This window comes from Amaranthus tricolor, chromosome 14 (genome assembly GCF_026212465.1).
Source record: "Amaranthus tricolor cultivar Red isolate AtriRed21 chromosome 14, ASM2621246v1, whole genome shotgun sequence".
In the NCBI taxonomy this organism is placed as follows: Eukaryota; Viridiplantae; Streptophyta; class Magnoliopsida; order Caryophyllales; family Amaranthaceae; genus Amaranthus; species Amaranthus tricolor.
The window spans coordinates 4,719,500-4,738,141 of NC_080060.1; the positions used below are offsets into that span (position 1 = coordinate 4,719,500).

Sequence of the window (18,642 nt, forward strand, 5' to 3'; positions counted from 1 at the left end):
CAACTGTTAAATATACTTATCTTATACTATCTTTCTCAAACTGTAATAGTATATCTAATCATTTTCATGAAGATTTTGAGATGCACAATGAAATTTTTTTTTTTAATTTCAAACTTATGGAGAATTTTCTATAGACAAGAGGGAGAATAAAAATTAAACTCTTCGGTAGGTGATGAGAATTAAATATCTATCATTAAGATGTATTGATAAAATTTTAACTATTAGATCAATTCGTAATTTATATGATCAAATTCAGTAAATGATGTACTAAATCATGAGTTCTTAGTATTAGAGTATATAACATATTCTGGGGCTTCAACTATAAGCTTAAATTTTTAGTTAAATTGGTTTCTTGACATGGTATCAGAAGCCAATGTGACAAGAGGTCACGAGTTCGAATCTCAACCACCCATCATATAAAGTGGAATACTTAGCGCCTATGCGCATCCACACTTCTAGCCCAATGGACTCTTGTGCGAGGGGGCGTGTTAGAGTATATAACATATCCTTGGGCTTCTACTATCAGCTTAAATTTTTGGTTGAATTGGTTCCTTAACACTTAGAGGTTGTTGCAACTGAATAGAAGTGTTTATGTAGGTTATCAAGTCGATTTTGGATTAGATGTTTCAGGTCTGTTCTAAATCGGTTCTTAAGTTTATATTTATTTTTACATCATTATAAATCTAGTTTAAAGTCGTGTTCGATTACAAATCTGTCAAATATCGGATCATTAGATCCATTCTGAATACCTATAATGTTTTCTTTAGTCACGTGATTTACAACTCCTTTGATCTATATGCCTAATCTTTGATTTGGTATCTTACAGGAATTGTTGTTAGATTATGAAATCTACTCATACAAAATTTGGAATAAATCATCTAATGATATCATGTTACCTAATGATTGGCAAGGAAAATAGGGGCATTATTATTTGTCGCCACCCTTTTCATTTTATCGCCACCCCCTTTTCTAATGAAATTACGAATTTGCCCTTAATTTTTAAAAATTTACAAATTTGCCATTGAGTTAATAAATTTTTTTTTTTATTTTTTTTTATTTTTTTTTAATTATTTTTATTTATATTATTATTGTTATTATTATTATCATAGTTGTTATTATTATTATTATTATTATTATTATTATTATTATTATTATTATTATTACGGTTATTATTATTATTACGGTTATTATTATTATTATAACGGTTATTATTATTACGGTTATTAATAATAATAATAATAATAATAACATTAATAATAAAAATAATAATAAAAAAAAAAATTAAAAAAAAATATCAGTCGCACAAAGCGTTTTGTGCAACTGATATTTTTTTTTTATTATTATTAATTTTATTATTATTATTATTATTATTACGGTTATTATTATTAATTTTATTATTATTATTATTATTACTATTATTAATATTGTTGTTGTTATTATTATTATTATTAAATTATTATTTTTGTTTTAATTATTATTGTTATAACTAATGTAAGAAAGAAAGCATAAAAATTGACAAAACACAAAACACACAAAATTTACATGGTTCACCAACAATGTGTTGACTAAGTCCACATGCAGAGGAGAGAAAAATTTTATTACTAGAAGAAACCCAAAATACAAATATTGGCTAGATTATAGAAAATAAGAGTTTATAAATTACTCCAATACATAAAACCTTAACCAAAACAGATTTTTTTAGGATGATGCAAAACTAATGCCCAAGACTCCTTTTATAAGGAAAAGAATAACAAGCCTTTGTTATTCTTCCAATGTGGGATAATGATAAACATTAATCTTCCAATGTGGGATAATGACAAACATCAATCTTCCAATGTAAGGTTATGTCTTGAATCCCACATTGGAAGATTGATGTTTGTCATTATCCCACATTGAAATATTAATGTTTTTCATTATCCCACATTGGAAGATTAATGTTTATCATTATCCCACATCGGAAGAATAACAAAGGCTTGTTATTCTTCTCCTTATAAAAGGAGTCTTGGGCATTAGTTTTGCATCATCCCCAAAAAATTTGTTTTGGCTAAGGTTTTCTGTATTGGAGTAATTTATAAACTCCTAATTTCTATAATCTAGCCAATATTTGTATTTTGGGTTTCCTCTAATAATAAAATTTTACGCTTTCTTTCTTATATCAATTATAACAATAATAATTAAAACAAAAATAATAATTTAATAATAATAATAATAACAACCACAATATTAATAATAATAATAAAAAAAAAAAATTAAAAAAAATTACAAGTCGCACAAAACGTGCGACTGTGTTGTGCGACTGTCAGTCGCACGTTTTGTGCGACTAGTATTTTTTTTTTATTTTTTTTTATTATTATTATTTTTATTATTAATTTTATTATTATTATTATTATTATTATTATTATTATTATTATTAATAACCGTAATAATAATAATAATAACCGTAATAATAATAATAATTATAATAATAATAATAATAATAACAATAATAATATAAATAAGAATAATTAAAAAAAATTAAAAAAAAATGAAAATGAAAAGTTATTAACTCAATGGCAAATTTATAAATTTTTAAAGATTAGGGGCAAATTCGTAATTTCATTAGGAGGGGGTGGAAAATGAAAAGGGTGGCGACAAATAAGAATCGGGGAAAATAATTATCAAACTGATTGAAGGTATACATACATATACACCCATGACCCATGGTTGTGATCAAGAACGCATCGTCAAAAGTAGCTAAGTCTAAATCCTCAACTATTAAAGCCTTGTTTTATTTGGATTTACTGCTAGATCTTTCAAATTATGTTATTGTCATTCTTTGATTATGGCTATGTTAATTTTTGACCCGACAGTCGATTTGATGTACAATATTCAGTTCTACGTCATATTTAGCTTTATTTATGAGAATAACATGTGTTGTATTTACAATTTTAGCCCAAATAACTTTTGTGTAAGAGAGTTTGATAGAGTATACTCCTATAACATATCTTTGAAGTTTCAACCATCAACGTAAATTCTTAATAGAGTTAGTTCGTTAACATGTTTTTATTTTTTTTTTATTTTTTTTTATTTTATTTTTTGAGTATTTGAAAGCGGAAGTAGGAATGTAGTGTAGGACTAATTGGAGTATTGTTCAATTTTGTGCTATACTTGCTTTTAAAAGAGCTACATTTTACTTTTTGAAAGACTCATGATGTGGCGGCAATATTTCAAGTAAACTTTAATTGTATTGTTAATTACTTAATCAGCCTTATAAAATTAGAATGTATTTTCATGATTCCCATTTTGCTTTTCCCTTTTATAAATATTTTTAATATTTTCTTTCATATTGGGTTTCTTAACCCTTTTCAATCAATCAATATATATAATAATATTATCATAAAAACCAATACTAAGGCCTAAGGGTTTACATGTCCGGCCTAAATTACAAGAATTAATAGTATAAAAACAAATTTAATATTTAAAAAGTTTAGCAAAATGCTGTTTTTATTAAAGCTGAATTGAGTAAGGTAAATAAACATACGTATGTAAAAATATAGTTACCTAAATATAAGTTTCATAAAAAATATATAATAAAATTCTACACATTAAGACAAATTTAAGATATTTTAACTTTTGTAAATCCATAAAAAAAAAATATGTATAATTCTTTCTTTTTGTATATAATATTTTAAACGTAATTTATAAATTACTTTATGATCTTGTTTAAATCGTCTAATGACATGCTTTTATAATATAACTTTTTATAATTTTTAAATATGTATCGTTCAACATATTAATAATTAAAATAACATATCAAATTGTATAAAAAATTAAATGGAACAAATATAATAAAACGACAAAATACTTTTTTAATGCTCATGAGTCCTACCTGTTTGTTTTTATAATTTTATAATTTTATAATTTTATAATAATAAATAAGCAAATTGAGTTATGTGTGGAATGTATTCCCGAGAGAAGATAAAATAGTGTAATTAAGCACTTAAGTGTAATCATGAAAGTTAACAATAGCAATTAGTAGCAGTTCAGCTACATGATATAAAGAAAATATCATGTGGGTCAACCATAATATTGTTTGTGCTTTCTCATTTTTTACTGCCATTTCATCATTTACTTAAAAGAATTGTAAAAAGATAAAGAAAATCACTTTTAAGTTCGCGAAAATTCGCAATTATATACTCTCTCTTAAAATAAAATAGTATTATTTAACTTTTAAAACTCTCACATAGAAAGTATTTAATTTTTTAGGCACATATTTTATTGATATTTTGGTAAAAATCTACAATTTTGAAATGTAAATAGAATTCAAAATATTTTAGTGTACAAAGTGAAAGTTTTTGTTATGAAGTATTTCTTTCGTTTCATTATATTTTTATATTTGACTTTTTATGCAATTTAATTAATATGTTATTTTATTTATTTATATATTAAATTATATAAATCTAAATTTTATAAAAAGTTAATAAACATGCATCCACTTGATTTTATATTTTTATTTACCTATTAAATACAATATATAAAATAAAATTTTAAAGCAATATTAAGGAATCATAAGAAGATATAAGAAAAGAAAAAAGAATAGAGTAGAGTAGGCCTAGGCTGCAGCGGGTCTAATTTTAAAGAAAAAGTAATCCTAAGAAGGATCAACTTACACGCTTAACGAGGGATTAGGATGATGTTTTGATTTAGGAGTATGATCTCACCATTCTGCTCACAACTACTATTTTTATACTTCCTTTTGCCATTTGATGTTACCACAGAGAATGTTTACGAGAGAATTATTTAAATTATTGATGCTTAATATTTCTTACTTCCTCCGCTATATTATATTTGCTTAATACTCTTTCCGAATTAATTTAGATGTCCCATTTGCTTGAGCACGGTTATTAAGGATGGTATGGGGTCCATTAAAAAAGGTAAGTAATAAAGGGCAAGTAGTGAAGGGTAGTTGGGTAAGTAAGGTATATGGGGATGTATTCGTAATTACTTGTGTGAACTAAGAATATTTAGGTAATAAAAGATTGACAAAAATAGAATTGGGACAACTAAAAAGACTTTGCCAAATAAGGAAATAGGACAACTAAATTGGTTCGGAGGGAGTATTTCTTACTTCCTCTGCTACATTATATTTGTTATATTTAACTTTTTACGCAATTCAATATGCTATTTTTATCATTCATATATTAAACTCACTATAATATAATTTGCTTTTAGTGGGATATATTTAGCGATATTTAATTTAAATGTCGATACTTTAAATTTTTAATAGTATATATAGAAGGCTTAGTGATATTTATTAGATCTTTTAGCAGTATAATCAAAAACCACACTAAAGTTTTTTGCGACATAGGATTTAGTGATATTTCTCATAAATGTCACTATAAACTATGGTAACAATTACATATGTCACTAAAGACCAAAAATATAAATCAATAGCATTTTTTTGATGCCACTAAATTTATTCTCTCTCTTCATTTATTAGTAATATCCATTTTTTTTTAAATAACACTTTTTTTTATTGAAAAATTTATAAATAACACTTTTATCTCTTTGATTTAAAATTTAAGGTTGGAAGTAGTAATTGAAAAAAGCAACATAGTATGTCCATAATGTGTATTGGAATAATTATCACATAAGCCCCAAAGAACCGCATACAAAACACAACCGCCAATAAACAAAGCAAACACATAAAGCTCACAAATAACTGATTATAAGTCGCCGCTCGGGTGGCCTGCGTGACGAGTCGTCACCAACCCTAAGCCAAATCCCAGCTCATACATCCCTTCATACCACGTACCTTGAGCCACGACTCAAAGCACATAGAACTGAAAATCTTGGTAATGAGGGAGTGGAAAAATTCTTTTCCTTTCTACTTAAAAGGAAGATCTTTACGAAAATAAAATATCATCTTAATTTGAGTAAATATCGCATTTCTCTGAAAAAATCTTAAAAATCAAATCTCATCTAACCCGGTTCTTCCCTTAATCTACCTGATAATTTTAAAAAAGAAAAAGTTTACAAATTGAAATAGAAACTCTAAATTCCTTGTCTAAATAGACAAATCAAACCAAACACTCAAGTAAAAGACATAAAAAGAGTAAATCCTGCCATAAAAGGACTAAACACTCTAACACACAATCATCTCTACTAACTACTACACAAAAAAATGCACACTAACAAATTACAATACGGACGACTCCAATCTTTCAATCTTTTGGAATTAAAACTCTACCATCGTCATAAACATATTACAACACTAACAGTAAAATAAAATAAAAAGTAACACCACTCAAATGCATCCAAATGATATCTCCTTTATCAGACACTTGATTAGTCTTTAACTTTCTTTCTGTAAAAGAAAAAATATGCATAAACCCAATAACATATTGTCTTCACATGATCCCTAGAGACAGATTTTAACAACTCCTTTATTCCACACAAAAATCTGTATCCGACAGTCCCCAGCACTGGACTTTTTCTGTAAACACAAAGAACAAACCCACTAATCTATATCTAACAGGGTGATTTTTCCATAGCAAGTAAAAAATAGAATGAAAAAATGAATGTTTTTCTTTAGGAAATCCCTTTAAAACAAATGGTTTCCTTTATATAATCATAATTTCCTTGGATCTTTGGATCTTTGGATCTTGGTTGGTATAATGTTATAGAATGGACCCACCAACTAACACGTTGCTAGCTGAATGTAATCCTGACCTGAGCTCGAGATGGGTGGAGATCTTGTGTTTGTTGTATGTCGATTTGTCATGCTCGCTCGTTTGATCCTCCGTCACTGCTTGAAGGGACTAATTCTTTGTCGAGCAAAACCTGGCTGAATATTTTTAATTGGCGATGTGTAGTCCGAGGATTAACACAGACCAGATACATGGATGTGCAAGCTGCATCAGTAACAGAATAAAGAAAAGAACTATTTGTGCACCAAAATTAATAAAAATTACATACAAAGCATCACAAATAGTTTTTAGAACCCAATTAAGATCAAGTCTTAGCTTAGTTTAGCTAGTTGATTACTATTAGGTTGGCTAATTAGCTGATTAAGTCTAATTTCCTAAATAGTTATATACCTTTGGTACATTGATTCATATTCATGGACGAAGCTACACTGGGGACCGGAGGCCCCCTGATCTAAGTACACGACTATTGACTCGAACTCAGGGCTGATTAAGTATCACAAAATCAACAAAAGTTATTAGTCTAAGCGCTAAAAATGAAACCTAAGGTCACATGTTTGAATTAAGAGGCCATCTCTCACAAGAATTTGTGGATGATTGTTGACTTCAGTGAAAAAATGTTTATTGATTGGTTGACTTCAGTGAAAAAATGTTTATTGATTGGATAGATATTTCTAATATAAGACTGATCTATGAGCGGGATACACCGAGTATGATGATGATGCTGAACCGACATATTTGAATATTATTACCTGAAGGAGCATGGAAGGCGGACCTGTAGGCTCAGCATTAACATGACTTCTTGTTTTTCTTCCATTCAAGGTAGTAACTGAAGGACTATTAGCTGTAGTTATATCCCAAAAACTCCGTTTTTTCGCTGATGGTGCAGGAGACAAGAACCTATGACCAGGAGTTTTCACATCTATGTTTCCTTCCTTAGGCCTTAAACTTGTTCTAGTCACTATACTTTTCAACCCATCATCTCTTGTTCTTACCCCTTTGGATAGTTTTGCTGTTAACTCCCTAATCTTTTCATCCTTTTTCTTTAGTTGCAATGCATAATCTTTCTTTACTCTTTCTATCTCTCCCTCTAATGTTTTCACTACTAGTTGCAATTCCCTTATACCCTCTTCGGCTCCCTTCTTTTTGATCAAATCTGGTGTGGCTCGTGATGGGGTTTTCGATCTTTTCTTGTTGGATGATGGAGGTGGGGAGAGGATGTTACTTGGTGAGGGATTTGCTGCTAAGGACTGTGCTTGAAGGGTTAACATCTTCTGCTGTTGTTTTGCTAGTTGTACTCGAAGTTCTCGGTTTTCCTTCTGTACTTCTAGCAACAACTTAGCTTGATCAGCATCAGAATCTGAACCTTGCACTACTTCTTCGTTTGTTTCATATACCTGTAAGCCATTTAGAACAAATCAGGATGAAAATCGAAATGAATGAAGAAAAGAATCAACATGGGCAACCGTTAATAACTGATATATTCGCTCATGTAGCTGACTCCAACTAAGATTAAGGCTTTGGCTAGCATTGTTGTTGTATAAGCAACTTCATACATGAAAGTTGAAGTTCGGAGGACAACATGGAGGCAGGAGTGGAAAGGGATACTAAGGATTAACGCTTATAAGTTGGAGATGTAAATTGCATCATGTAGCTGAATCCAATCTTTTGGTATAATATAATAGGTTTGGCGTTGTTGTTATTGTATAAACAAGTTCACACATATTAGGTATCACTTATCAATTATCAGTTATGAGTTATTAGTTCATACATATCATGTAGTTGAGTACCTTGTTTCGAATCTCCTTGGCTCGATCAGCCCAATGGAGGGTATTTTGTGTTTCGCCAAACGAAAGGTTGCTAGGGCTAATATTTGCAATCATAACAGTGTTACAAGCTCCACCTAGAGAATCCTTAAGGAGTTGTGTGAGCTTGGAGTTTCTGTAAGGTATGTGCTTCTTTCCTTCAACAAGGGCATTGATGCAACTACTAAGTGCAAGAAGCGAGCGGTTTATGTTGGCTCCTTCCACCGATCTTAAAGTTCTCTGATCCGTAGCTAATGCTCTCTCCGACCCAGCTAGATCAATCAACGAAAGCTTTCCTACTCGATGTTTTACATTCATCGAAGCATCTTTTGTTCGATATTCAATCATAACCTGAATAAAACAACAGTTCATACTGTCATTGATCTCTTTTGACATGTTTCCGACTAAGTACGCTTAACTATATACAAGATTGTTGTTACTGATAGACTAATCTACTTATGTAGATACCTGTAGTATAGCATGGGATCTAGAAGATGTTTCGTTTGCTCGAGTTGGTTCGGTAGTCCTATTCTTGTTACCTTGAAGAAGTAAAGCCATCACCTGTTCCATTGAATTAGGCATGTCAAGTTTTAATCCGACCAGAAACTAACCACCCTAAACAACCTAACAAGTTGCGTCAAATCCAACTGTTTTGACCCGTTAACTTTTCAATTTCAAGTCATTAGTGTTTGGCCAGAATCCACTATATCTTATCAGTTTTTGTATTTGTAATAAAATATTGTTTTTTTAAACTCATAATCCATTGGACAGACCAAATTTGCAAAGTGCTACAAGTCTAAGTTGAACCTAACCCGAAATCCATTCGCCCGACCGTTTTGACATATCTACATTTAACGATCAAAGAACCAACAAATACTTACCTCATCAGTAGAATAAGCTCTATACTGTGATAAACCAGCCGCCACAATCCCCTACACAATACATAAACCACAATAAGCTCTATTGACTTAAAATCATGAGTTTTCAATCAAAAAATGTCATTGAACCAACCCAAATATAAACTAGATTTAGGCCCCAAAATATATTATGTACTTTAAAATGCCCCACACATGAAAGTTTTTGGGCTAAAAGTATAAATACAATACAGAGTCTCTCGGGGCCAACCCTATAAGGGAGTAAGAGGGTCCTGAACCCAAGCCCCAAGCCCATCCAAAAAAATCAAAAAACGGTGCTTTAATATTTAGTAATTAGAGGCCAATAATTAATATTTCTCCCCAAACCTCTCAAATCTCAGAGTCAGCCCTGGACCTCGTCATACCTGGCATAGAATATTCCACTTAAATTTGATGGGTAGTTTAGATTCAAACCCGTGACCTTTTTTGTCATGTTGACTACTGATACCATATCAAAGAAGAAACTCAACCAAAAGCTAAAGCTGATGGGTGAGGTGTAAGACATGTCTAACAAGAAATGTGCAAAAACAAAGACAATAGATTTACTTGTTTATCTTCTCTAAGAACCAAAGGCCTTCCAGGGGACAGCAAATCTCTGACAGTCTCATTGTAAACCTCTAAATATGATAGATGCACAACATGATTACCATCAAAACTTCTCTGCCTAATCTTTGTAAAAAGATCCTTGATTGCTAAAACCATTACCCCTGGATTCTCAACTGTTCCTAGCATTGTGTATGTTTTTCCAGCTCCGGTTGCGCCGTAACAGAATACTGATCCATTCCTCCCTTGCAACACAGCTTCAACAAGATCCGCTGTTCTGGAATTTCAACAATTTTTAAGTTTCAATGTTGTTGAAATTTTCCATTCTTTTTTTCTCCATTGATTTTCCTAAAGAAACAATCTTTTTGTAAACGGGTTTGTTATGACATTGCGTTTAAGTGATAAAGTATATAATATATGTCGGCTTTTAGATCCATTAATCAAACTAAAAACTTAATTTAATAGTTGTAGTCCAAAATACATTATGTACCGTATTAGTTTGTAGTTGATTACTTTGACTTTTCGTAACATCAACCAAATCAAAAGCTTAATCGAATGGTAGTAGTTTAAAATACGTTACGTACTATATATCATTAAAGAGTTGATTACTTTGACTTTTCGTAACATCAATCATAATCTTATGATTGTAGTTCTGTATATGTTATATACTGTATTATTAAGTAGTTGATCACTTTAGCTTTTCGTAACCATCAACCAAACTGGAAATTTAATCTAATGGTTGTAGCCAGGATGTGTTATGGTAATATATCATTAATTATTATTAGTAGTTCTACATCACTTTAATCTCTTAGAATCTATGTTGTTACTTGCAAAGGATATTAAAAGGATTTTCTTCCTAAAAAGACTTTAAGTGATAGATTATATAATATATATCGGCTTTTGGATAGTCAATCCAACCAAAAGCTTAATCTAATGATTGCTAGAATACGTCATACGCTGTATCATTAGGTAGTTGCTTACTTTGACTTTTCGTAACATTAACCAAACCAAAAGCTTAATCTAATGGTTGTAGTCCGGAAGACGTTATAGTAACGTATCATTTACAATTATTAGTAGTTCTACATCACTTTAATCTCTTATAATCTATATTTGTTATTGCAAAGGATATTATTAAAAAGGATTTTCTTCCTAAAAAGACTTTGAACTTGACTTGGAAAAAAGGCAACACAATTTCATTAAATTTTTAATTTCACTTGAATCTATTGAAGATTATTTTTCTTTTCCCTCCAAAATTATAGTCAAAATGATACTCAACAAAAAAAAATGACTAAACATGTCTTTGCATATATATTGAGCTTCTACCAAATTCAACCAAACAAAAATGGATTGCACGTTGATTTGAAAATGGTATGAGTATTTCTTTTCATCAAAATCCAAAAGTATTTTGTTAGTTGTATTACAATTGTTAGCTTAAATTTTTTATTAGCACGCTTCATTAAATTCACTATATCACGAATTCGAATCATATCCATTTTTCATTAAGGAAAAACATCTAGCTCTAAAATGATGAGGACTTTGGGGAAGATGTTTAGTAATGAGTATTAGCTGTTGGCTGTTTATCAGAGAAAAAGTGGGTCAACAAGCTAAAAGGCAACTAAAAAAGCTAGCAGGAGCACCTTTTCATTTTGGCTTCTAAGCCAGCTTTTTGGCTACTTCAAAAGCCATTTACCAAACACATTTTTTGACTGTTTGACCAACCAACAAGACATAAGCCAACCAAAAAGCTAAGAACCAAACACCCCAAATAATTAATAATTATTGGCAAGTTAAAATCAAGAGTTTCATGTCAACAAGAACCGTTAAAGTTTATAAGATATTCTGAGGCCTCAACTATAAACGTAAACTTTTGATTAAGCTAATTCCTTAGACACGAGAGCATACCACTAAAACAACAAATAATTAGATTATTACCCAAAATATGTTATATACTCGAACAACACCACCATTAAAACAACAATAATTGGATTAAAACCAACCAAAAACATCAAAATCATGAAAAATCAACATGAATACAATCCAAAACTTCAAAATGACAAGAAAAGCAAAGATTCAAAAAACTCACGTAGTAGAATAAACATCCATCTGAGAAGCAGACTCAGAAAAAGAAGCATCAAAAGTGAAATGTCTTCCTCTCAATCTCTTCAATCTCAAATAATCATTTTCAGAAGCAAATTCAGTTAAATAAACATCTCTATGATTAACAATACGAACACAACTTCTACACCCGTTTTCATTCTCTCTATTCATCATAGGCCTAAGCCTAACAAACACCAAAATCCTGTTATTTCTGTTACTCTGTTTCTCAAACAGGAGATCATCCATTTCTTGACCAATTGATAATTTTCTTCCCCCTTTTCCCTCTAATTGTGATCCTAATGACAACTTTCTTGCTACTGTATCTGAAATTGGAGCCTTTCTTGGACAGCTAAACCCGACGATTCGATCCCCATTTGATCCTACATTCTTATTTGAATCCACCATTTGTGGGTTTGAAAATTGGGGAAAAATATAGGTTTTTGTTAATGTTGCATTTGGGATTGAATTTTCTTTCATTATTGGACTTTTTTCAGTTTTTTTCATAGAAATGTTTCTATGAATTGGGGGAATTTGAGGGTATTTATTCTTAAATGAGTCTGAATCCTCCATTTTTATAGACCCATTTCTATCTAAAGCATCTTGAGGTTTGAAATTATGATTTTTTACCCCAATTGAAGCTAATTTTTGTTGTTCATATAAAAGGGTTAAAGACTTCAACTTTTCTTTCAAACCTTGATGGGGATTTCTTAATGTTTGAGCCATTTTTGTATGCTCTGTTTGTTCTGTTACATTTTCATCTTCTTTGATCAAGATCTGAGACCTTGTTGAAACTGGCATTTCTCTTTTATTACTCTACTAAAAACCTTTTCTGTCACAATCTAAACATACCCTTATGATTTTCTTGCTTACCCAGATGGAAAAATCAATCAAGTTTAGATCTTTTAGCAGTTTGGTGAATAAGAGGGAATAGAAGAAGAAAATAAGAGGAATTTGGAAAGAATTAAAGGGCATTCAAGATTACTAGTATGTGAGTTTGGGAGAGAGAAAGTCTTTGTAAGATCTGAGCCGTTGATTAGTGGGGCAGGGACGGCAGAGAGAAGTTGAATTTCAAATAGGAAAAAAAAAGTCTTACTCATTTTCTTTGGAGATACCAAAATAAAAAAAAATTAAAAAAAAAGTGAAAATGGGAGTGCAAAGAGGATAAAAATTTTAAATTTTTGAATACTGGGGTTTGTAACGGTCAAACAGTAGGAGCATCAACGGTCATTAAATATATACTTCCTTTTCTCTTAGTTGTATGTTCTCTCCATTTATAATAGAGTACTTCGTATTTTACTTTAAATAGTAACTAATTAAAGTTTTTAAGTGATATACTTCCTCTGTTTCATAATATTCGTTACTAAGTGTAACATGTGGAAAAATGTCACTATCGGTAGTAAATATTATGAAACGAAGGAAATATATAGTTGATAAAATCTATTTATATGAGATATTTTAGATATTTCTTAATGTATATTTTTTTGGTTCTTTTTTGTTCTTCTCATTTCCATTCTGCACAGTTTCAAATCAAATTGTGAGTCTTATTTGAAATATTTTTACATAATAAAAAGTATACATTAAGACAAATCTAACAAGATTCCGCATGGATATATTTTATCTTCTAAATGTCTCACAAAAATTATTTTAATTTCTCGCTCCTTAAGGTGAAATATTCCAAACAGAAAGAACATTAGAGAACATAGAGAGTATTTTTTTTTCTTTCTTCAATTTAGAGTTAATTTTCATTTTCTTTTTAAGTCAGTTCACCTCGATTAAATAATGGTTTTTGAAACATGTGAACTCCTTTTTATTATAATCCATTCTACTATTTCACGCCATCTTATATATTGATTCGATCAATAATATTTTTAATTGTATATAATAAAAAATATTTAAAAATTAATATTAATATACATTTAAACAAATTTATTAACTATATTTTAACTTATAAATAAAAAATAGAAAAAATTGTCCAAAATAATCCAACCTATTGTCCATCTTCCGTGAATAATTCCTACTACTGATTATTTTTAAATAATCCAACCTTTATATATTATTTACTGACAGCATCCCTTTCCATGTTTTAACCGGCTAATGTAAATGTAGGTACATACTAGCCATTACGATCACTTCTTCTTCTCTCTTATGCTTCTTTGTTGGTCTTACCCTACTCTTCTATGGTATTAGGTACTTATAGTAGTCGATTAAAATGTGGAAAGAAGTGTTGTCAGCAAATAATATACAAAAATTAAATTGTTTAAAAATAATGAATAATACAGATTATTCACAACAGATGAACAATAAATAAGATCATTCTGAATAATTTTTCCTAAAAAATATTATAAAGTATAAAAAGCAATGACTTAAAAATGAAAACAGCAAATAGAATAATAGTATTGTCGTGGGGTCGAATATGATTGCTTTGCTGAGTCCACGGAAAATGTAATAACTGAAATCACGTCTTATCCATGAAAATAACCAAAGTCATTTTCTGTTTGTTTCCACTCATGTCTTGTCTCTTCGGCTCCACCAACTTTTGTTTTTCTTATTAACTTTCATTACGTTTAATCAAAACATGCTTAAAAACTTATAACTCCGTCTCTCTAAGAGATTGCATAACTCCGAATGAAGTTCTCATAAAGAATATTCACGACAATTAAGAAAAATATTATTTTTAAGATAGTGGATATATTATTTTATTGACTAATAAATTTGATGAATGCAAATTAGTGAACATAAACATTAATAAATATTAAAAGAAAGTTAGTGGAAAAAATATATAGTCTACAACTAATAACAAAATATTTTTATAAAGTTAATGAAAAATATGTGAGGTTCATAAGAAATATAAAAATGTTAAAATGAAGTTAGTAGAAGATATATGTAGATTATAAGCATTATCATCATCCTACCCAATATATCCCGCTCATAGAAAAACTAAGGTCAGGGTCTGGGGAGGGAAAGACGACGGCGGCAACTCATACCCACAAAGGAGAGCGCAGCCAAAGGAGTCCCCCGACTCGAGGAAGATAAGAGACGTGATTACACGTGGAAGATAAGAGACGCGATTATACGTGGGAGATAACTTAAAGGGCTATAAAAAGGGAACCACTACAAAAAAAACAAAGGACTAATAGAAGGAAACGATAAAAGCAAGAGATTAAGGACTAGGCTGAACAGAGTTTGGTCTAAACCGTAAACCAAACCGGACCAAACCGTAATTTAAATATTTGGTCTGGTCTACGGTCTAAATGGTCTGGTCCGGTTTTTTTATTAAAAAAAACAGTTTCCGGTCCGGTCCCGGTTTTAAAATTTTCAGACCAGACCGGACCGGAAAACCGTAATAAATTTCGGTCTGGTGAAAACCATATACCGTAGACCGGAACCCGTAATTTCCATTTCATTTAAAATTTTAAATGTTAGTTTATTGTTACTGCAATGGAAGTAAGACAGAGCGTTACCGAGAGTGGATAGATGAGAGAAATTTAAATCCAAAAAAAGAAAGTAAATATTTATTTTGCTGACCAATTTACACAGATTAATTGTAAGTAGCTGCGTAAGGAACAGAGATATAAGCGAGAAGAGAGAGAGAGATATGCGAGCAGTAAAGGATGATTTTGACTGAATATATTAACATCTTATTTTTTCAGAAGTAAACTCTACCAAAATATTATCAAGTGTTTTTATTGCGCAAAGGAGAAAGAGAGGGAAATGATTGAAGGGAGGAGAGCAATTTTCAGCGAACGTTTTGCATATGGATTTATGCTAGGAGAATGGAAGTAGTGGGATGATTCTCTAAAAAAGGGAAATGATGGATGAAGTCGCTATTGCTGAGTGCTGACTACTAGTTTTACAGATTATCGTTTATCTTAGATTCTCAATTAAAAAAATACAAAAAAAAAAACCGTAGACCAGACTAGATCATACCGTTCTAGAACGGTCTGGTCTGGTCCGGTCTAGTGTCTTGACTGGTCTGGTCTGGTCTGAAAAATTTTCAGACCGGAATTTCTGGTCTTGTCTGATTTTTCTGTCAAACCAGACCAGACCAGACCGAACCGTGTGCAACCCTATTAAGGACACTAAAAGGTGAACTAAGAGGACATCACAAATCTAAGACATGGGTATGGCATCTCCAACTGCTCCTATCCCTAGTCAGGTCCGCAGAGAGGTTTAACTCATGCAAGTCAACTGTTATATGCTCATTCCAAGTTGTCCTGGGTCTTCCTCGACTCCTCTTACCCTCTACTATAATGCTTTCTACCCTCCTCACAGGGGCGTCGAAAGTCTTTTCTCTACACATGACCAAATCACCTCAATCTATTTTCGCGCATTTTTCCAGATATAGGGGCTACACCTAATTTGTCCCTAAACTCTTGGTTCCTAATTCTATCCATCAATGTGTGCCCACACATCCACCTCAGCATACGCATTGTTGTAACTTTCATCTTATGTTCGAAAATCTTCTTTACAGGCCAACATTCTGTCCCATATAGCAGAGCAGGTCTGATTACCGCCGGTAGAGTTTTCCATTTAACTTGCTTGGGAATTTCCTAGCACATAGCACCGCGGTGGCTGCTCGCCACTTGAGCCAACCCGCTTGTATACGATGACTTACATCTCTGTCAATCTCCCCATCCCTTTGAATGATCGATCCCAAATACTTGTACTTAGTCGTAATTTTAACAACTGCTTCATCAATGGACACCTCTGGTTTGCCTACCGGTGCTGTCCCACTAAAGTCACAGCGCAAATACTCGGTCTTCGTACGACTAATGCGCAACCCTTTACCTTCTAAAGCTTCCCTCCACTCATCCAATTTATTACTAACCTCCTCTCTAGTTTCTGCTACCAGCACTATGTCGTTCGCGAATAGCGTGCACTACGGTACCGTCTCCCAAATAGATTTAGAAATATCTTCCATAATGACAGTAAAAATGAAAGGGCTTAGAGCCGATCCCTGATGTAGTCCAACTTTAACCGGAGAAGGCTCTATTATCCCCACCAGTGTCTGAATGTTAGTTGAAACTCTGTCATACATATCTCGTATAGCCTCAATGTACACTGAAGAAATACCTCTAGCCTTGAGGCTATCCCAGATGACACATCATGGTATGCTATCATACGCTTTTTCCAAGTCAATGAACACCATAATGCAGATCTTTCTTTCGCTGCCTATATTTCTCCATCAGTCTCCTCAAAATATGTATTGCCTCAATGGTTGACCTTCCTGGCATAAAATCGAATTGGTTCTCTCTAATCACCGTTTCCTGCCAATCCTTCTGTCTATCGCTCTTTCCCACAATTTTATTGTGTGGCTTAGAAGTTTGATACCTCTATAGTTGCCGCACACGTGCGCATCGCCTGTGTTCTTAAACAGAGATACTAGTGTGCTATTCCTCCATTCTTCTGGCATCTTATGTGTCCTCAAAATAATATTAAAGAGGTTAGTCAGCCAACGAATGCCCTCTTCTCCTAAACCCCTCCACACCTCAATGGGGATGTTATCTGGCCCAACTGCCTTTGTTCTCCGCATCTTTTTGAGAGCTTCTCCTACTTCTCCTGTGGTAATACCACTCATTGACCCATATTCTAGTGGTCTTTGGACGTCAAAAAATTGATTATTCGCCTCCTTTGGCCCCCTAGACTCATTGAGCAGCTGGGAGAAGTACTAGAACCATCTGGTTTTGATCTCCTCTTGTCTCAGGAGAACTCGTCCCCCCTCATCCTTGATGTATTTCACTCTAAGTCTTGCCACTATTTGGCCCTAGTTCTTGCCAACTTAAAAATCTGCTTCTCTCCCTCTTTGGTATCAAGCTTCCGATATAAGTCCTCATAACTACGGTTTTTTTGCCTCCGTTACCGCTTTCTTTGCTGCCCGCTTTGCTTCTTTATAGCTCACACTCTTTTCAATCCTATCCTCGTCTTTCGTGCATACCATAAGTTCTTTAAATCTATTGTTTTTATCTTTTATCTTCTTTCCAACCTCATCGTTCCACCACCATGACTCATTGAACACTTTTGGTTCACCAGACAACACCCCCAAGGTCTCTTTTGCCACTTTTCTAATGGTTTTTGCCATGTTCACCCACATTTCATTCGCATCCTCTGACTGACTTGGGAAGCCCAATAAACTTATCTTGCTTGACAGGGTTGTGACTATATCCAATTTGAGTCTCCCCCACATGATCTTTTTCTTGGACTTGACCTTCTTTTCTGCGATTTTCTTCCTCATCTTGAAAATCAGTACTAAAAGCCTGTGTTGGGTGGGCATCTCTGTACCCAACACCACCTTACAATCCAAGCATGAGGCCCGATCTCCCTTGCGCACTAGGAAATAATCAACTTGGGTTGCATGCCCGCCGCTCTTATAAGTGGTCAAATGCTCTTCTTTCTTTCTAAAGATCGAGTTTGCTATGACCAAATCTTTTGCTAGCGCAAACTCCAGTAAATTCTCCCCACTCTCATCCTTGCCCCCAAACCAAACCCTGCATCTCTGCCTATGTGTCCGTTAAAGTCTCCTCCTAAGAAAACTTTCTCATCTTTCGGGATAGTTCTCATGAGGTCTCCTAGGTTATCCAAAACTCGCACTTCACCTGC

General features: G+C 32.2%; 1 protein-coding gene across 2 annotated transcripts; it reads right to left on the minus strand.

Moving 5' to 3' along the window:
* Positions 1–5,971: 5,971 nt before the first annotated feature.
* Positions 5,972–13,161, minus strand: LOC130800443 (kinesin-like protein KIN-8A). Of its 2 annotated transcripts, none has more exons than XM_057663968.1 (7): positions 12,032–13,161; positions 9,952–10,225; positions 9,373–9,423; positions 8,960–9,052; positions 8,477–8,842; positions 7,439–8,083; positions 5,972–6,893 (listed from the first exon to the last, which is right to left on the minus strand). In XM_057663968.1, the coding sequence occupies exons 1-7, from the start codon at positions 12,841–12,843 to the stop codon at positions 6,837–6,839; spliced, it is 2,298 nt and encodes a 765-aa protein (XP_057519951.1). In that variant the 5' UTR covers positions 12,844–13,161; the 3' UTR covers positions 5,972–6,836. The 2 variants fall into 2 exon arrangements, with proteins under 2 accessions (XP_057519951.1, XP_057519952.1); XM_057663969.1 differs by having other exon boundaries at positions 5,972–6,826; positions 12,032–13,158.
* Between the last annotated feature and the right edge of the window lie 5,481 nt (positions 13,162–18,642).

Bases quoted from the DNA above. Each gene is read 5' to 3' on its own strand.
- LOC130800443 (XM_057663968.1), bottom strand. From the start codon at position 12,843: ATGCCAGTTTCAACAAGGTCTCAGATCTTGATCAAAGAAGATGAAAAT. The intron at 9,053-9,372 runs GTAAGTATTTGT...TCAATGGAACAG, and splicing joins GAGCTTATTCTACTGATGAG to GTGATGGCTTTACTTCTTCA. The intron at 6,894-7,438 runs GTAATAATATTC...TTACTGATGCAG, and splicing joins CGCCTTCCATGCTCCTTCAG to CTTGCACATCCATGTATCTG.